The sequence below is a fragment of the Nomia melanderi genome, chromosome 10 (genome assembly GCF_051020985.1).
Source record: "Nomia melanderi isolate GNS246 chromosome 10, iyNomMela1, whole genome shotgun sequence".
Taxonomy (NCBI): domain Eukaryota; kingdom Metazoa; phylum Arthropoda; class Insecta; order Hymenoptera; family Halictidae; genus Nomia; species Nomia melanderi.
The window spans coordinates 16,503,569-16,525,791 of record NC_135008.1 but is presented as its reverse complement, the minus strand read 5'-3'; the positions used below and the strand labels follow the sequence as shown (position 1 = coordinate 16,525,791).

At 33.3% G+C, this 22,223-nt stretch overlaps 1 protein-coding gene across 1 annotated transcript; it reads left to right on the top strand.

Moving 5' to 3' along the window:
- The first annotated feature begins 15,342 nt into the window (after positions 1-15,342).
- On the top strand, positions 15,343-22,015 carry LOC116428807 (uncharacterized). The gene is made up of 3 exons (XM_031980920.1): positions 15,343-15,574; positions 20,172-20,426; positions 21,762-22,015. The coding sequence occupies exons 1-3, from the start codon at positions 15,343-15,345 to the stop codon at positions 22,013-22,015; spliced, it is 741 nt and encodes a 246-aa protein (XP_031836780.1).
- The last annotated feature ends 208 nt before the right edge of the window (positions 22,016-22,223 follow it).

Sequence of the window (22,223 nt, the reverse complement as noted above, 5' to 3'; positions counted from 1 at the left end):
TATAATCCAGCGGGATCAACGTTAAAGCAAGCAGAAATCGTACGTTTCTGCTTCTTTTAACGCGATTAGAATCGCTACCAATCTGTAGGACAATCGGTAAAAGTAGTGTTTAATCTAGGAGCAATTTACAGCGGTTTAAACGAGCCGAGATCGATACCTCGAGGGACATGGCGATGTCCCGACTAGTTTCCTCAGAATCCAATCAAGCTTTAAGGGGTTTCAACGTGACCATTCCGGAGATTGCACCATGGTAATTTCAATTCGTTGCCCTGAATCCTTGATCATTGAATCTCCGTATTTAATTGTTAATTATATGCTGAGACGGTGATACTTCCTTATCGAATATCCTCTCGATTTTTCAAGTACATAATCACATGACAATACCATTCATTTGTGCTTCCAATGAAACGATAAAAACATTTCTTAGTAAGTAAAAAGCGATGAAAATGGGTTAGCGATACAAATCATTTAGCGAGGAAGAAAGTTGGATGTTCGCACATTCTGCCGCGACATTCGATAGTCCGATATTATCGATGTACGTCACGAGATTGGGGGAGAGGAGAGAAAATCTGAGCACCACGATAAAATCTGCGGAATCCTAGCCAGAAATGAGGTCATTCGGGCGGAATAGAACTTCTGTATCTCCTGATTTCCTTACGCGATTTATTTCCACGATTTCTTGCGAAAAGGATGGAACATGTTTCACCGTGCTGCATTGTCTAGCATGCGACGCCAAATATTGCGATTCGTGGACCGATAAAGGCGTTACCATCGAGTGTTCAAGGATCATTCAGAGTCGTTCTGTTTCATAACTCAATCGTTATACTGCCTGTGTAAGTAGCACTAACTTCGATAAGTCTACGAAGTTCAAGCATTTCAACCTCGAGATTATGAACTGAAAAATTTTCTTCTCGGTTGTTGTTCTGTCCTTGATTTTTCGAGATGTTTTCGGCTCTCTTCGACTGCATGTAAATTCGATATTTTAAATTGAAGACATCTTCTCGTTTAAAGAATTAGACAAAGTTTTACATTTTCTGCAATCATTGTGATGGTGAAAATATATTTTTAAAAGTGGTTTTATGTAGTTCGGAAAATTGTGAATGTTATAGATGTTCAATCCTTTCATTTAGTGTTCATTAATACCTTTTACACTGTAATGCAAAGAAATTCCTTTGAGTGTGTGTTCCTTTGACATCTTTTATTTTATATATTGTTATATTAAAATAATAACTGTTTATTTTTAATTGTGTATAAAAGTTATTAGATTAATGGAATAATATTTAAAACGCCTGCTTTTGGCAGCCGTCAGAATTCAACACTCCACTGACATACATTTAATTAATATTTGAAATTCTCTAACAGCCACCATATCGAACGATTCCATCAATTTATTTTTCTTATAATGAAAACTCCTATAATTGCTGCAATAGATAACGATTAGTAATATCACGTTCCAAAAATGTAATGTTTTAAATTTGTAATGTACATAAAACCTTTATAAAAAGTATAAGTCTCTTAAAAAATTCTAATAATTTCTTTTGTGTAGTTGTTTTAAAATTAAAAAGCTTAAAATTGTTCTTTAACCTCTTAACCGGAGAATTAACCTTTATTACTTTTAAAGTAATAAAAGAAAACCACTTTTCACTTATTCATTATTTATTTTGGCAAAATACTATATGACATATTTAGATAATATATTAATCAAATATTTCCAATGTACAAAGATACTTTTAAAAGTATCCGTGACAAAAAAAAGTCGTCAGGTCCATTGGATCTGTCTTCCTACCACGAAGAAATATTTCGTAAACAAGTTAACATGTAAACAGACCCTGAAATCTTTGTTCAGAAAAAGTAGAAACCAAGAAAGTCTCTGGAATAACAATTAGAAATTCTGCTGAACCTTGCTTAAATCTTGATATATTTATTACCGCTATCTCTTCCGAACAATTGATTTGACACGACTGTGTATGGAATTCCCTACTGGAGATATTTGGGTTTAAACGATCAGAAATTTATTTCGTCGATCTCGATTGTGGGAGAGCAATATTTGTGTCGTACATCATGCGTTATCTGCGTATTTATATGTTACAATATATTGTAAAACTGCGGAGGCTGTAAAACTTAAAATCGACTGTAAATTAAACAGTTCTGTTATATGCTACGCCATTGAAATTTTCTACCTAAGTTTGAAATAAATGATCGAGCAGTAATTGAAAAATCTTATACATTCCGTGAAAATAATTTAAATAAATATTCCGGGCTTGGATAAAAGTTTCGTGACTACGAATAAAGAAATTTAACGTTATCCCTTTTATAGGTATCCGAGACAATGGAGCTCAAAATCAGAACGAACTGTCAGTGTAACTGTAAACAGAGTCCCGGGACAGCCCGTGGATAGGAGAGAACGGTGTCATCAGAAGTTAAGACTGTACTCTGCATCGAGTAGACACCATGTTTGCTTCCATTCAGCATAGTTACTGTCTCGAAGAGCCATTGTCAGCGAAAGTTGCATATGCACTTCCAACTGCGTTTACACGCTGCTAACCCTTTCACTGAACTTTCTTCAGTATTGTTTAGGTATGCTTCCTTATATATCGAGAACAAGTGACGCAATATCTCATATAATAGCTTGTGAGTATGGACGTGCGTTTAATCCTTAACGTGTTGAATGCCGTGGAGGCACCGGTGACCCCCGACCAAATCTATTATCTATTATTATTATAGTTCATTCAATTAAACTATGATTATTTGAAGACATTTCTATATTATAAATAATGTTACCTAATGCGGTGACATTTGGTTAGATGAATGTGTAATAATAATAATGCAGTTCAATCGAATGATTTAATATTATATTTTTTCCATGTAGTGTATTTCGTTCTATGAAATCGTTCTATCAAATTCAACGTGTTAAAAATTGATCTTCGAAAATTACCGATTAATGTTAAAGATCTTCGTTTGTAGCGACCAATAAAGAAATGCATTGTATTTATTTGTTTTTACTTATTTCAACATGTTTACGTAGTAATAGTATCAACTGTGTAATGAAAATTCGATGGTGTTAAAATTTACGATATTTTATATAGAGGTCTGTAGGGCCGTATGTCCATATTCAAAGGTTAATTGAGAAATATTTTATTGACATTGGTATTTAGTAAAAATATAATATTTTTTCTTATGTTTAGATTATAGGATGAGCTTGTAAGCTTCTGGATAGTATCATTAAATCTCTTTATACGTTTTTATATACAGAGAATTGAAGAATTATTTATTTCATACAATTATTTTATACAGTTTATACTTATGTACTATTTATTATTTAAATATTCCTCCTCCTTATTATATTACAAACGAACTCTCATTTTCCTTGGTTTGCTCTTTAAGACGAATACTTACAATTATACATATTTATTATTTATCGAAAAGAAGCAAGTTCGTATACATTTATTATAACTATACAATGCTAGGATTTCAAAGTCTAAGTGAAAAAACGGATAAAGAGGAAGGTCATACTAGAAAGCGTTCAGTACCTAAAAGGAAATGTAAAACAATCTACATTCAACGAAAGCCCTACCTCTACCTAACGAGTTCCCATCAATCTCTCGAAACACAAGAAAACCGCTGGAAAGATAAATATAAATAAAACCGGAGTTTTTCGTGGACCGACATCATCGATATATCGAAAGGCATTGCAAAACGAACTGCATGGTTTTATCAAAGCTTATCCCCGAGGCTTTATTTTTCCCTGTCATTCCCCGAGAGTAGGATAAAGGATACCCATTAATCAGCGCGTTCTTTCGTGCAACCAACCCCTCAATTTTCTGAACTTCGTTGGAAGGGATTGTCAAAAACTGACGTGGAACTTTGTTGTCTTTATTAAGTATTATCTGAATAATAAGCTGGCTACAGGTTTTCAAACAATGATCTTTTGAGCAAGAAATATTTTAATTGTTAATGACTAAATATTTAAATCATACGTATCTTTCGAATTAATATATTATAAAAGCAAATTCTTCTTTTCCTTTAAATATATTTTTCATTACAGAAATGTATAAATTAGTTTTATACTGAAAATTTGTCGTACATAAAGTTCCAAACAAAAAGTTATAAATATTTTATATGAAACTATGTTTAACATAGAATAAAAGAAATATTTAGGAATATATGGATTATTTTAACACTTTCAGTGTAGAGTATAAAATTTTAGACACGAAAAGGTATATTTACATAAGTCAAAAATATCATAAGGAAAATGGCGTAGGGAAGGCGAAAGTACTTATATAGAAGCATCATATTTTATCATTAACTCGGGTAGAATATGGTACAACCTTTCAATATACAGTTCGAAAATTGGCAATTTTTTTATTACAGTGTAGTGATTCTCTAATTTTCTCAAATAATAAGATGAATACTAGTAAGAATAGGAAGATGAATACTACCAAATTCATACCATACTTTCAGATTACGTTATTCTACAAAATTCCTAAATCATAGCACTAAACCTACAGACACTTTGTATACATATACTTATTTCTACTGCAATCAGTCACATAACTGGTTACAAGATAAAGGTAAACAGACTAGAAAATACACACTTCTTAATGGAAACAGAAACAAAATTAAACATAAAAACTGAAAAACTGATTAATCGTACAACGTGAAAATTGATATAAAATTAAATGAACGAACTAAAACGCAGAATTTTCAATTAAATTTCAGAACCAGCTATTTGACCGGTCGCGGTATTTAGGGTTAATTACATCAGGAAAAGCATGTTCCCGTCTAGCACCTCGCGAAGAAACATCCCAACAAAGCGAGTGCAAAAATAATTTCATTCAACAACCTCGACACATTCTTCCCTACGAAATTACTTTTTCCAAAACATATCAAAAAACGAAACACCACGAATACACGAACGAATCATACTTACATATTTACCGACTCGATCCACAAAGGAACATTACAATCAAACTCGTGTACGAGCAAATCTCATTTCACATTTTCGACGTCTCCCCCTGTTCCAATAACATCACAAATGAAACAACATGTACATACCTACGTACTCGCACGACCGGCATCTCGGACGAAGAAAATCAGGGGAATGGGAGAAACGAACGAAATAAAGTGACCGCGGGTTAAAAATCGCGCGTACGTGCAGAAATAAAAGATAAGTCCGGGGAATGCGTTTCACGGTGAACGGACTCGCAATTTTCGGCGAGTGGCGCTTTATTAAAACCGCTAAGTCCGTTTCGGTGTAATGAAATTAAAAGTAAACATCGCTCGCGATTTATTCCGACCGTGGCGGCAGTTTCAACCTACCCCCTCAGTTCTTCGCATAGAGCTCAGCCGAACGGAAAAATTGTGCTGATCAAGCCGGGGGCCTGTATACGCGCCTCGCGTCTCGGTCGTCGACACACAGCCCGGGAAAACGGCAGGTATTCTTGCGAAATAACACGAGGCAACTCCGCGGTTCTATTTCCCGTGAGCACGCGGATTCGCGACCCTGTCGCTACGTAGCAAGCCGCATCGAGCATCTGCATGTATAACGACACGTGTACGTCGATATCCGAGGCGCCGAATACATTAGGTCGTCTACACATGCCGACAATCCAACTGCTATCGATTACATACGTCAAATCTCCCTGCATACTGGGAATATTTCGCACCGGGCAAGATTTACCGTTCGCCCAACCGCAAGACATTTTAAGGAAGACGCCCTTAGCTTCGGAATCCCTCGAACACCCCGGATTCTGTAAATTCCTTTCGGTTGGATTCTGATCCCATTGTCGAGCAACGCTAGTTCATACAGAGAAGGTATTGATGGATATTTTATTTTCAGATATTTTTCTATTCTTCTTAGTAACTTTGGAGTTAAGAGAATAGATCTGATACTGTTGGCTGTCGACTTGCAACCGGGTTACGTTCTCAGTAACCGGTACTCAGTGTTTCGAGTATATGCGAGTTCGGAGAGAAAGTCATAATCGATAAACTAATTAATTTTTGACGTAAATATTTTAACACTTTGTTAATGAAAAATATAAAGCTGCTTTGATAATCAGAAAAAGATATACATTTTCATTTAAAATGGTGATAATCCTGTTTTTTTAATTAAACAAACAATTTTTATTAGTTTGCATTATTGTAATTCGTCGTTAATTGTCTACTAACTAACTTTCATTTGACAACTTTTGTTAATAGTTTAACGAAAATATCTGAAAAGTAGTGAACATTTTACATATATTCATATAGAGGTTTTGGTATGAGAAACCGAACCTGAAATTCAAAATTTTCTGCTAATTATTAAAACAGTTCTTATATACAGCAAATAATTTAATTATGTATATTCACATAAGTAAACACATTAAAAATTACGCTAAAAGCTTAACACTAGACGCGTTAACAGTAATTTCAACTTTTCTTCAGTTTGTGCAAATATATGTAAATAAATTTAACGTGATTAAAAAATTGAATGTGCCCCGAATTCATATGCAAAAACTCATGGACATGCGTTTTGATACTTTTTTAAAAACTCTAGCCAAAGTGTATAAACATTTAAAATAAGATATTTGTTCAAATTATTAAAATTGCAAAAGATACTACAATACTAAACATAATTGATAAACATCACATTAAACAGATAAACATTTATCAAGTGGCATTATTTTTTATAATAAATTGTCCAAATCTGTGAAAATTAAGGACGGAATTAAAATCTATGGCCTTTTTACAATATTTTGGCGTCGAAAAATTTGTGGTCCATGGACCTCAATTTTCTAACTGTTTCCATTGGACGAAACATTGTGCGGTACTACATCAATTTGGACGCAAATTGGGAACATCAATCAAAAATTAACTACATAATACATATTAATAAAATACGGACCAGCGCTTTATACTGGTTAACTGGCTAACTGATTACAAAATAAAAGTAAACAACTTAGATGATCGGTTTTTCTCAATGGGAACAGAAATAGAAGGAAAGATAAAAATTGAAAAATTTATTAATCGGACAATATGGAAATTGCTATAAAGTTAAATGAACAGAGTAAATCGCAGAATTTTAAATCAAATTTTAAAACTGTGTTAATCTGTAGTGTATACATTTGATTCATTTGTCTATTTTACATTTGTGGTAAAGACGGATACAATTACATACATATTATATATATTATTAATTTATGTATATATATTTTAGTATATACATACATACATATATATATATATATTAAAATATATATATACCTATGTATAAATATTATATTAATATATATTAATATATATATATATATATAAATATTATTATATAATATTTATTAGTGAAAGAAAAATGGAAAAAGTACATACATGCATATTTTCATAAAAACTCAACGTTGCACTTTCACTCATAATTTGTGTCTGAGTAAGGATTATCCGGATCATTAACTCTAAAACTACCGAACAGTCAAATTAACTTTTTGAAATTTCTCTATAGAAGCTTCGAGAGTGCATTTATTGAGACTGTAATTGATTCACAATTCAGTTTGCGTATTGCTAAATCAATTTTGTAAATATATTTTCAGAGAAACATCTGTTATCTTTTTAATAATTGCAAGAAGGAAAAGTCAGGCATGGGACATTTTAACTCGTCTAGTAATTTTAGTGTTAACACTAGAAGCGATACAAAACATTTGTTTCTTCTTTTTATTTTAGATTTCATGAAACTGAGCAGCAAAATTGTGTCAACCGAAACTATTTTATACTGTATAATGATAAAATTAAATTAGTTGTTAGCGCCAGTAATCGTAAATCGAGAACCATCTGTATTTCAAATTATATTTCTGTTTTGAGACAAGAGAATTGTTTAATTTCTGCAGATATTGTTATGTTGAGTATTTCGATACATTACTTTATTGAACGCTTTACTGTAAGAAACGTGGCTACGATTATTCAAATTATTTATTTTCATTTTTATATGCAATTTAATTATGTGACACTGAATTGTATTTATCAATCGTTAACTAACCTGTTAGATTGACTGTTCTTTTAACTATATTTTTTATTGTTTCCGTGACTACAATATCTGGTATTGATTTTAAGTTAATAAAGATTGATTCCACATCATTGTACCGCCTTTAATGATCCTTAACTTTCTCAACTATGAAATTACAGTTTCTAGTAGCCTGCAAATACCTGGATTTCGTACATTTCCGAAGTAACTTAAAAATTATTGAACAATGTAAAATATTTCATTTCAACATAATTACAACAGTTTCACATTGTTTGTTTCTTCAAAATGCTTTAACTTGTATTCCTTTAACTTCTTGCCCTACGAATTACTTCTCAACAATACTTCTCAACAATACTTTATCATTAATAATTTACCAAAAAAGAGAAAAATTCTAGACATATTCTATATCCACGACGACTCTGAAGTATAATAATTGAGTAATATTTATGCTTCCAAGATAGGGGGTTATTTTTGTAAAGCTTCACATGTTTAAGTTTAGAAAGTGCTGACAGAACACAATGCGTGATTAGTACACAAACGTGTATTAATGTCGAAGTAGAATACTTTGAAAAACAATAAAACTATTAGTTCAAACTTATCTGTGACTTTTCTCAGTGTTTCTCAAAACGTTTATGAATGAAACTCATGTAAATAGAGACTGCTGATACAAGAGAAAACAAAATATTAGAAAGAAAAGCTGGTATACGTTTTAGAAATACATATTTATTTCACATAGCCAAACCGAAGAAATAATAATAGTAACATTTTAGAAAACAAAAGTACAGTTTATTTGGTGTTACTGATTTCAAATCGCGTAAATTAAGACCACACATAACTACTGGGTAAATAGTGTTCTTTAAAGAGACTCGCGTAAATTGAGATCCAAGTGTAACAGACGGGTTACATTTTTGTATAATATATTTTAACAGCTGCGTCGTTAAAATCATGAAAACTGAAGTCGTAGAAAACTAGACCTTTCTTTAGTATTTAACCTTTTTTTCTACAACCTTGTTCTAGTTATAAAGATACTTAACCTGATAGCATGACTCACCTTGAATATAGAGTTGCATATGTACTTCTGAGAAAGGGTGACAGTCTTATTCTCCTATTCTTTATTCTATTGAACAAATAATGAATAAAGAACAATCATTTATGTCTTATAGATCCATTGTACCTTTTCCTTGGTATACTGTATTAATCTCATTTAAAAATAATACAATTGTTACAGTAAAGTTAAATTTTGATGGAGGTACTATTTCAGAAAATAGATGATAAACATTGTAAGATATAAATGATCCTAATCTGCATCGTGATATGTCTGACATAAATTATCGGGTTACCTGGTAATTACAAACTAATTATTCAATTGATTATTTATATGTAGTTATATCTTGAGCAAAAAATACATACAAGCAAAAGGTGTGTATTTTTATTAGCGCGTTTAATTCCACAGGAAGATTCAGTTATATTTTATTTACAATTTGTATTTGACTTTCCTGGTCGAATATTTAGTTACGTAGTGTTGATATCGTTTCGGTACATTTTCGTTGTTTTCGTAACCACCATCTGTGACTACATGTCTCATAAAAAAATATTTTTAGACAAAAACGAAGGTGTCCCACTATTTTAACTTTTTACTTATGGTGCACCTTTTAAAAGTGAGTATTTATCCACATTGTGTTAGGACGATGCGATGACGATCACAATCTTCAAACACAGAATATGCGCAACTGTTGTAAAATTGATTTAAATCATAAGAAAATAACACTAGTTTTATAAAATCAATAATATACTCGTCATTGTACAAAAAGGTGTGATTTTTTCATAATGCGTACACTCATCATTCACAATTAAGAGCTTAAGTGCATCCCTCTGTATACAGTAGAATGGTGATTACGCGAAGTAAACGAACAAAAGGGAACATGCCATAAATCAATCTGAGATTAAACAGTTTTCAGATGTACTTTCATCCTTTTTATATGCGGCCAACAAAATTTATAAATGGAAATAAAATCCAATCGTACACATTAAACTCAGGCAGGTCAGTAATGTGAGGCACTTGAAGCTAGAAAGGTATGCGCTTTAAAATATAAATTTCAGTGGATACGTTAAAGGGAATTTAGTAAACATAAATATTACTCAACTCTTTTAAATTCAAATAAAACATTATTTTCCTGTTATCAATAATTATACCTTCGAGTAAACATAGGCATAAAATATGCCTACAATTTTTCTCCTTTTTCAATGAACTATTAAGGGAAATGTGTTTGCATCGATCACAACTGAGAAATAAATTATAAGGAAAAGGGATTTCACATCATACCATGCTGAGTTCGTGCGGACCCTAAGCTGATGACAACTATTTTCTTTTACAATCTTTGCACTGTCCAACTGTTTAGTTAGCATAACAGTCGTTAGCAATAAAAAAGAGCAACAAAATATAAGTTCAAAATATTTGTGTCAGCAAGATCTAATTATGGGTTCGCATGAACACAAGCGTACTAGAATCACTAGTATTATAAAAGAATGAAATAACTTTCACGTGTGCCTATATCTGAAATCGTAACGTATGGTGTAAGGTTTCAATACTTGACGATACTTTCCATGAATTTTGTTTTCATTTCTTGAAAACGATTTGTTGCATTTAACCTGTTAACTGTAGAATTTAACCCCTTACCCTGTGATTTATTTCCCAATTGCGCACAATAGAGGTACATTATTATTCATAATTCATTAGAAAAACAGAAAAATTCTACACTTATTCCATGTCTACGTTTACTCAGAAGCATTACAATTAATTATAGACAAATAATATTTAATTCGGCCTTGAAAAAATCTCTGACAGTGCTCGCAATGAAATCAAATAATGTGTAAACACTCCTCTAGCGTAGGCTAAATGCACCTGTAGTATATTCTGACGAAAAGTTAAAACAAAGAAGAAGAATTACACGTTTATCTGAAAACATAAACAATTGACGTTGAAAGAATTCGTAACATTTTGATTTTAAGATGACGTCTATACTGGTCGAACGCAATTGACTGGTTAATAAAATATTGTAACTACGAAGCTTGCTATTGAAACAACTGGTCGCGAACGTGTAAATTCGTATAATCATTTGTATAGTCAGCTTTCGGATAAATAGCATCGCGCTATGCTTGTTTCCGTTGATTCTGAAGCAGGCCTTAGCGTCAACTCTAATCAGGAGCCGATACGGTGGTCGGAACACGTAACACTGACAAAAAGAAAGACGTTCTTACCGTGGACAAGATGGCGAGCCATTTCAGGGAGTTACATTTCGCCCAAGATTTTTAAATTACTGGATTATCTCGATGGAAAGTAGCTGGCGTAGCAACCATCCAGAGCGCTTAGTGTCGGCTTGCGGCCGGCGGTTCGTGCGGTTTTAAGCTCGATTATGTCGACGCCTCTGACGCTTCCGTTCTTTGTCCTTCTCCTTTCTTTTCATTTTTTAAAAGGAGAAGATTTATGCTCAGCACTGAGCAGATGACTGAAATTCTCTTGTCCCGTGAACTGCATTCCTCACGACGACATTCTGTCCCCGACCAGAATGATCTGAAATAATGTATAGTATTCGAAGTGAAAATTCTTATATAAGTGCATATTGAATTATTGCAAAAATCGTATTACGTACTGCAAAATAGAAGTTTATATAATAGTATTAGTATAGTATTGAAATATAGATGAATATTTAATGTTCATTTATTATATCCATAGTTAAATCTCTAGTCTAATAAATAATAAGGATATCTGACTAATTATAATATAATGATCAGATTTTTTCATACTATTACTCACTCGGTATTACTCTTAATTATCAATATTTTATCATTAGAACTTAATTCATTAGCACAATAAATTTTTTGTAAAAGTTATTTATTTATATGCTACCACAAATGATATCGGTATTAATTTATTATTTAGCACAAGGTCTACGAACAATTTGATGCACATTGGATTTTATAAATATTATTTACCAATGTTTATCTCGATTTTGATCGATCCGATTACACGAATAGGTATCCTAAATGTCCACCTTCAAACCTTTAATTAGCAAGACCTAAATAAACGAACGTCAATTTTTCTAAGAAGAATAGAGTAAATTGTGTATTCAAAGTGGGTTCAAATTATTCTTGAATTTTTATGTATTTCTTTGGCACAAAAGGACGTCGTATGGTTTTGGAGGTCACACTGTGAGTGAGGGAAAAACTTCTGAGGGCATGGCAGAAAGTCTGTTACCCACTTAAAAGAAAAAGACCAGGATTGCATGTAGTCTATGTGCCAAGCCCTTAGGTATAAACAATTACAGGCCAATGACATCTGGTCTGTTATATTATTTCGGCTAAAAGCAGTGTTTCTTATAAGTAATACAATTCATTTTTGCTTAATAGCTAACTTATTATTAATACTTTCGCGACAATGGACGACATATCTCAGTTACACGATGTCGATGAAACAATGCTATTGACGAGATATCTCGCCACCATGATGTCGACGTAGAATACTGTGGATGAAATATTTAGCGTATCTTTGTTATTAATATTAAGCGTGACACAACTAATTGATTTTTAAGACATGTCATCGTTGGTACTTCCACCATGTGGAGTATTTTATATTTATCATCTTTAAACACCTGCCACCAACGATGATATGTTTTAAAAATCGATTACTTGTGTCAAATGTTTAAATAAAACACTTCAAATCAATAATAAATATACACAAGATACCTCGTTCATAATATCGTTTCTTCGACATCGTGTAACGGAGATATCTTGTCCATTGTAACGAAGGGGTTAATAACAATCCAACAGGGTACAATAAATGCTCGTAAGTCCAATATGATGTGACCAAACGATCATTTAAAAATTCTTCGGCCGCCCGATATACCTGATCACGAAGTTAACACAACCGCGTCATTACTTAATCCGCAGTGAGCCGGCAACGTTTCCAACAAAAACGGTTACAGAAAAGCGATTTGGACAGCTTCTAACGATTCGCGTAACAATCGGTCGGCTGAACCGGCTCCGTGACGGACGTGAGACAATGCACGGCCGAGATATGACACCGCGCAAGAAGTCTCGTGTCAATTCGTTCAATTGCAAGAAGCGGGAACACTTTCACGCCGTGAGTTATGTCACCCGATTGTGTACTCGGCCGGCGACAGCGCGGAAAGTGTGAAATCGCTCGTGCGGCACGCGTCGCGCCGCGCCGGCACAATTCATCCGATTTAGCGGGTGTTCCTTGCTCCATGACGCGACAAGCGTCGGATCCATTGACATGGGCCTGACAACTCTTTTCATCCGTGGAATGAAAACCTACGCCGAGTGGTTCACGTAGAAAGCAATTCCGTAGCGAGAAAGTTTCGGTATTGATACGTGATCGTTGTAGATACCGGCGAGTCGATTGTCACGACGAGATGAGAGAAGTCTCTGTTGATGAACGATCGTTACTTTTGACAAATTAAGACTTTCTTTGACGTGTAATTATTTATTCAAAAATGTTTAAAAGCCAGAGTGATTTATGTAGCTTCAAGAACGTTTCGGATAATGAAAATCTGAAATAGAATGTAGCTTGAAAGATTTTAAATGAAATATTTAGAACTGCTACGTTACGTGTTCGAGAGATATTTTTAGTAGAAGTAGGTTCATTTCTTAGGTTAATCAATGAAAACACTGTTTCAAATGAACATTTCGATTCCTTTACGGTGGTTTGTATTAGTAAAAATTGTCTTTTCTTGTTAGAGGACGTGGGATGTGTTAAATGAAATGAAATTGTTAATGTAATTTGTCAAGCTTTTTAATGTGTAAAAGACTGTGCCTTATGCTACGTAATTCTACCCAATTATAAACGATTTCATGGCATTCTGGTCCACAACTTTCAAATTAATTTAATACATTTAGGGGAAATAAAGGACAAATCTTACGTTTACTACTCTCCGAAATTCAATAGTACCGCAAATAATACAATTTCTTTAATCAATTTTGATTGCAAAGAATTATTTATATTAATTATTTGTATTAATAACCAATATTGTGTAATATCACTTGCAACTAGATGAATAATATGGCTCTTTTGTTTATAAAATCGTACATATGAAAGCGTATTTTTTGTAATCTTTTGTGTAAAAAATGGTTTGAGAAACATCCAAGTGTCGTGTATCACCTATCAACAAAAAGTGGAATAAAATGTGAAGAATCAATTTATGTCGATGCTAGAAGTACCGGTCAGACAAAGTGACCGAGTAATATCTTAGAAACATCACATAAGTACATATCCTAACACTAAACGTACCGAAAATTTATATACACCTATTTCTAAAGTAACCAGTCGAATAACTGATTACAAAATAAAAGTAAACAAATTAGATGATTGATTTTTCTTAGTGGGAATAGAAACAGCAAGAAAGATAAAAATCAGAAGTCTGATTAATCGGGGAAGATAGGAGTATATGTAAAGTTAAATGGACAAAAGAAACACAAAATTTTTAGTCAAATATTGAAACCAAATTTAACCGGTCGCGGTACGTTTAGTATTAAGATTTTGTACATTTCCACTATATATGAAGAAATTTAGCTATTTAATAATTTCTTACAGAAACTTTTTTATGATCTAAGACATTTTAAATAAATAAAATTTCCCAAAATAAAGCATTTCGACCCGTTTGATAGATCGGGTATTGTGCGTTGTTTAAGAAATGAGCCCCAAGAGAGCACAGGGGCAAGAGGGATCTCTCGCCACGTGTTTTGTGTGTGGATTTAATTGGTCACGTGTAACCATATTCACAAATAGCAATTTAGTATCGAAAGTAAGGTAAAGAAAGACGAAAGCTAACCAATTAGACCTGCATTCCTTTCACAGTTCATGTCTTGTGCAACGCACAGTATAAACATGAGTGTCAAATATAATACACAGCAGAACCATATTCCTTCGCAACCTTTCCTAGTGAATGTACATCTAAAAATTTCCTAGAATAACGAACTGTGTTTAACAACTGTACACCAAACAGATGACCGTTTGCTGAAAAACAAGAAACTTCAACCGTCCACACACCTCTAAACTAATTCTCCAGCCGCGAACAAATTCCGAGTGGTTTTTCGGCTCATCCAATTCCGACAAACAACAGTGTTACAAACGAGCAACTTGCAGTCAATTTTAAAACTCGGTGGTTCGAGGTTGTTACGAAATTTCTTGGCTCGTCGGCATCTGCCTCGACATCCCTTCTGCCCGGGAAGAAAATTTGCGCCAGAGTTGAGTGGGAGGAGGCGGATAAAGCAGCCTCAGAGGAAGTTGACCAACAAACAATCGAGATCGATATCAGTGGATCAGGATCATCGGCGATATGTGGCGTGGTCTGTTCGTGCTGGCCCTTTTCGTCTATTGCGGTTCCGCTCGACCTGTGGACCGCGAACGACGGTCACCTTTGAGCGATATTCAAAGCATGCAGATCTATCGTCGGATCGTTCGCGAATCGACGCCCTTAGCCGTTGCCACGGAAGTCGAGGACCTTCTTGGTGAAGGAAATGCTCCAGGCAAGGAACAGACGTCGAAACAAACTCAGAAAAATGCATCTGGTATGTTAAAGATGTTTTCTTTTCATTGTTAACCCTTTGCACTCGATTTATTTTTAAGAAAACGAATTAAAATAATTTATTATTATTATAAGATTCAATTTTTATAATTTTTTAAAGTGTGGTTCTTTTCAAACCAATTTTCAACGGTCCATAATAAATTTGTATTGTCATCTCCAGCATGACATATGAGTGCAAAGGGTTAACACGTTTACGACCACGCGTCACATATGTGTAGCAGTAATGATGAGTTGTCAACACTGCCCCACATTAGTAATCAATTGTAAATAGAGAAGAGCAGTAATTAACCAGGTTCTAAAAAATAAAAAAAAGAAGGACCTAACCTATGAACAACTGCGTTACCACGCAGTAGGATATTAATTAAGAAGTTTGTGAACATAGTTGTAAGAAGAAATCATATTGTTGAATAACGTGGATTATTGATAAAATCTATTATTATGATAAAATCTTGTTCAATTTATTTTGCGACGCTCCACATAAGTATGTGTATTGAAATGCATGATGTTAACATATATTTGGCGTATGGTAACCTTATGATCGCTTTGGTTGTATCAAAATATACATATATAAAATTTATGTAAAATACTTTGTTTTACTTATTTACTATGTTTTAAACGTGTAAAAATTATATAAATAACATACCACGTGAAACAATTACAAAAAAGGCATGGTCCACAGTGAAGGTATTTCAAATTCGATCATGGACGCGAACGTGTTAATTTATGGCAGTATTTTTCAACTTTCCTTCCGAAATGTTGAATAAAATGAAAATATGAATATTTTATAATAAGTATGAATATTCCATAACACTTGCAAGTCAGGTCAAGCTCGAATTTGAAATACCCGCGCTGTGGACTGTGCTTTTCTCGCAATTGTTTCACGTCATATGTTATTCATATAATTTTGATACATTTAGAACATAGTAAATAAATCAAACAGAGCTTTTTACACAAATTTCATATATTTATGATATTTTGATATAACCAAAGCGGCAATAAGGTATACTGTACGTCAAATATATGTCAATATTATCGTAGGAATGGCAGTTAACAGCGTTACACATACGTGACGCTGAGTTTTCTAAACAAATCGCTGTATCACACATATGCGACGAAAGTTTTTAATATAGATATAGATGTTTAACATTTAATTACAATAATTGATATTAATGTAAATATTTTTTAGCTATATGTTGAAATTCATGTATTGATGAACGATGAACGTCTGCGCAGTAGAGGACTGTGTGCGCGTGTGTTTTTGAATAAATGTTCAAGGCATTGGAATATCCTGGATTAAGTTGACTTTCTGTAATATTTATTCTTATATGTTAATGATGTTCATGTTAATCGAATCACGAATATTTCAAATGTACGTGAAGTTAATGCATGGTGACGACAGAATATTCTAAAAGTGTGCGAATGAGATGAATGTATCCGAATATATATATATACATATATATATATATATATATTATGCACTCGATTTGATTTAGATTGATTGTTTTATTGCAAGTTGTGTAGTAAAAGTGTTGTTTATACAAATAAAATATTCTCTTTCTCCCACATATATAAATATCTTTAGAACGAACATGAAATTTCTTTTTCTCTAATAGATAATTAAGTATAAAGTATCTCTCGTGTTCATATACGTGAAAGAAATTGTGATGGTTAGGGGTCGGCGACAATGAGATCCACTTGAAAAGACAGATTTAATAACTTTCGACTGATCTCCATAGAAATTACCTACCTTTTTATATTATTTTCACATTATTAATCAAATGGCCTGAAATTACAGAAATTCAAATAGCAGTTGAACCATTCGTGAAGATAGAAACTGAGTAAACATTAATTTCCTTTAATAAAAAGTTTATTAGTTTGCAAGAAATGTATGCAATTTTCTGAACGATAGGACTATAAATATTTAATAGAATTATTATTTTGTTCGTGACGATATTTAAAATTAATATTCTTTCTATATTTATGAGACCGAAAGTGTGAACCGCCACGCGGTTTTGCAATTAAAATCGACTAACGATTGCAGTATACGTCTGTTTCCCTTGATATTATTCCGTTTTTATGATTAATGAATTGATCAACTCTGCGACATATTTATTTGAGGAAAATACGATATAAAGGACACAAATTAAAACTATACAAAGAAATTTTCAGCTTTTATAAAACTATTTTTAACTCTACATATGCAATAGATTTTTTTGAAAAGAAGGCCTGTGCAGTACATAACGTACATTGCTGTTAATTTATTTCAAAAGTGTCATACAATTTTGATTTTGTTACACACATTACACTTAAAAATTGCAAAGTAACATTCGCATCTCAGATTAAGAAACAAAATCATTTTCTTTGAGACGCTTTTTCTTTTAACGAATCATTTACAAGCAATTCTAAATCTTTAGAGGAAGATGGTGGAATTAAATGACTCACCTTGTATATAATAAATATATTAAACTATAATTAAATTAAATTATATTGTTGCAAGTTTTGAAGCAAAGTTCTTGTTCATTTGTATTCAAATCTTAAACATAAGAAAAGAATCACTTTCATAGATTTCATGTCTCACAATTGTTTTGTGCAATCGCATCAGAATTCTATTAGAAGAAATTAAAGAATAAAGCCTTAACATAAACATTTCCTCGAAAACAAAGCTTAACTTTTTGGGGACGACGTCGTTACAGAATGCTAACCCTGATTCTGTTCCTAGCATCCTTATTTTTTTTATTAGGATTTAATTATCATTTCTTCTGCTTTTTATAGCTAACCCTTAAACTACTATGTACCACTATATTAGTTTCCATGGATTTCATCACTCTGAACCTTACGTCATCACTATAATCGCTTTCGTATGTATTTTTTTAACGGTACACCTCCATAGTAACTTATTTCTATCTCGGTCATCAATAGGTTACATCATTGTCTACAGTGTTAGGCAAAAGGTATTCAAAATAACGACTAAAGAATATTATTAGTGGATAACTAATAATTAATAAATTCGTTATTCACAAATAATAAATAAATTGAATTTATTCGTAGTTTTATATTCGTTATTTTGAACAATCCCTGTCCAATGCTGCATACAATAACATAAGAAACGAGAATGATATTACCTTTCCATCAACTGAATTTGTAAATGGGAATAAGAAATGCCGAATAGTAACTAACGAATAAAAGTTCCACTCACGAATAACAAATAATTTGAATAATAAATAATTGAATAACGATTATCTATGCATTCGTTGTTGTTATTTAAGTAAAGATTTATGCTTATAATGCTCAATGTAGCTTATCTACTCTAACGTAATTGCTCAGTGAAAAATTCCAGCAGTCTCAAATCGCAATACTACACTCTCGGACAAAAGTTTGGCATCAATATATCGGTTAAAGGAAAAAGTCTCATTTTTTAAAACAACTTTTATTGGAGAATTATTCCGTATGATAAAGGACCATGGATATATGTGTATTAGCCAAATATAAAAGTATATAATTTTTGTCATTTTATTTTATATACTTACGAAATGCATAATTTTTAATATGTGACGTTACACATAAAGTGGTTCCAAACTTTTCATCGGCAGTGTACATTTATTGCACTCAATCTACATCAAACCTCATTATACGTGGATACAGCTTCGCAACCAGTCCTATTCTAGCTGAAAAATTAAGTAGAGTCCCAAAGTATAAAAAATTCTAAATTATCGATAAAACATAATAATATCTATAACGGAGTAACAAGAAAAATCGAAAAAATTAAAAGAATCTAGGGACGTTATCTGAATCTGGATGTTATCTTTAACCTATTAGGCTCTATATGCAACTATAGTGGCTTTCGCAAATGTTATCTTTTCGAACGAAGCGTCACTATACCTGTATCGTGTGTTCAAAAAATGATGTAAGACGAAGAGTACGTTACGATTCTCAAAATTGTGACGTCGGACTATATATATCAGACCATACTTTAAAATATTATTAATAATAAAATATTATTAATTAATTAAATATCAATAATTTTATTAAAGCATATATGTTCATATTATCTTGTTACGTTTAAAGAAAAAGAGAAAGTATAATTTGATATGAAATATACTATGAAAAAGTGTGTCAAACAAAAGTTACACGATATGAAGTACTACATACCACAGAAGGAAGTATTTGACTGTTATGTAACCTTGAAACGTCTTGCTAAGGTTATGTTACAATTCTTAAAAAGAACCCCATTTTTATCTCGGAAACTATTGACTTTTGGACCTATGTTTACTAAATTGTTTTTATTCAGTTTAGTGAATTGTATGCTCCCTATCATTTGTGAGGAATAATTTAGAAACATCCTGTATATATAATATAAATATAATATTAAACGAGGAGTACCGTACGAGTATTAAAATTAGTGTAAGTTAGTCGAAATCTCAGTAGATGCACTTTCAGCGTTCCTATAAAGAAAAATTAGAAAAAGGCAATTCGATTGCTCGGTAATTTTAGTGCCAAGGGATGAGGAGATTCCCGGCAAGATCCCGCGAGGTCGGCAGTATCGCGGGCAATAACGAGGATTAATAACACGGCGGTTCCAGGGAAATCTGACGAGGGAGGATACTACAAGACGTATGGCAGCGACGCCGAGGGCGAGAAGGGTTACATGAAGGCAAGCTACAGCAAGGGCAATCACGGTTATAAGACCCTCGACACCTTCCACAAGCGGGACGGCGACAAGTACGCATTCGAGAAGCACATTGCCTTCGGCAAGGCGCGCGCTGACAAGAAAAGTGGCGACCACGAGAAGGATGAAGGTTCCCGTTCTCAGAAAGGCGATGATCACGAGGGAGCAGGTACGGCTAGACTACACAATGTAGAGCACATAAATGTACGACGGTCAAGGGTAGAAACAACAGAACGGTGCTGGGAACTACTCGCTAATTTGCGAACCGGGGAACATGAATTTTTAATTGAACCATCTTTAACGATGCTAACTTTGTAGGATTAGAACTTATGCTCGCGATATTATTATTCTTGCCAAGAAACGTTTATCCTAATCCACCTCGGTTGCAGATTCCTTTTTGCTGGGAACCGGCAACGCGAAACGTGTTTACCGGGAAGGTGATGCAAGTTTTTGAAACTAACTTATGAAAACTGAGTGTGTGGTTTTGTATTCTGAAGATGATTATACTCGAATTGTCAGGGCTGACGAGTATTGTGGATGTAGGGGAATATTTTCATTGGAATGGTTGTGAATGTTAAAATTTATAAATTGCTGAATTAACCTGATTTTAGATTGAAGTTTACAATTAAACAAGTAGAGGATTTTAATTTGAATCGAATCATATACACAGAAAAGAGCAAATGGAGAATCATTTGAAAGTTTTCTTTGCTAAATATGTCATATGTGTACTAACGATTATAAGTATGAAGGTATCTACATATTTCAGATTAACATTTATTTTCCAAATAAAAAATTGAATTATTTTATTTAACAAAGAGGCAGTGAGAGTCGCAAAGGGTTTATTCACGTATCAAGGTTAACATAGTATCTATAGCGAATCTGAACTTCCCATTTTCTGTTTCATTATATAAATTATTTTTGATACTAGTTTAACAATCAACGTATTAAACAGTTAATTTTTTCATCACAGAATGTTTGCAGCATAATTAATTTTAAGACCTAACGTTAATCAGCCATTTCTTACTCTTCTCAGTTAGAGCAATAAACACTTAAGGCAATAGACTTCTTCTTTCCAATACCTCGTATAATTATCAATTTTTCGCCCACGGTAAAAGTTTCTCCAACCCTCAGCGAGGAAAGAAAACTTCTCTCGCGCATCAGATTCAGGCTTTCAGTTCCGCGATACAACTCACCAAGCGTCAATCGCAGCCTTTCTTCTCAAACTTTTCGCCTATCGATTGCCGATAAAATTACATCATGCGTACAACAATATTAACTGAACACATCGGTGGGTTCGTTCCACATTAATTTCACGAGCCGACCATTTAATTCATTATTTCCTAGCTGAGTAGCTTTATCTAACCCTACTTTTGAGACTCCTTTGGCTGTTTTAGATCCCTATAAATTTCGCCATCGTTCGAAGAAGCTGTAACATAAAATAAATGCGATTATCGTGGAATATTATTTCTGGTTGGTTCACGAACCGCGTCGTATGCTTGTCTAGGTACCATCGTCAGTAGTCATTATACCGGCGACGACGGGGGCCATTACGATGAACACGGCGATGCCGGCGATCACGGGAGCTATAGCGAAGGCGACAGTGCCCACTACACGGATCATGGACCAGAATATTCAAGTTACAGCCATGGCGGCAGCCACATGACTGGAGACGAAGGTGACGGTTCTTACGAAACCCACAGCTCCTACTCGAGAAGTTACGGCGATGGAGATGAGCACCAGGGCGACCATTATTATTAATCATCCGAAAACTTGTGTAACGTCGTGACATCTTCTATTATTCCGGGCTGAAAGTGTAGGATCAGATAGACTAAGCTTCTGTCGTAAAAATTATTCACACATTATACGTGAAAAATATTTTCATTAACGCTAGAACTATCGAGGATTTAATAGGATTGATATGTAATCCTTGTGAAAATTGTAACAATAAATTATTTTCAGTTTCTTC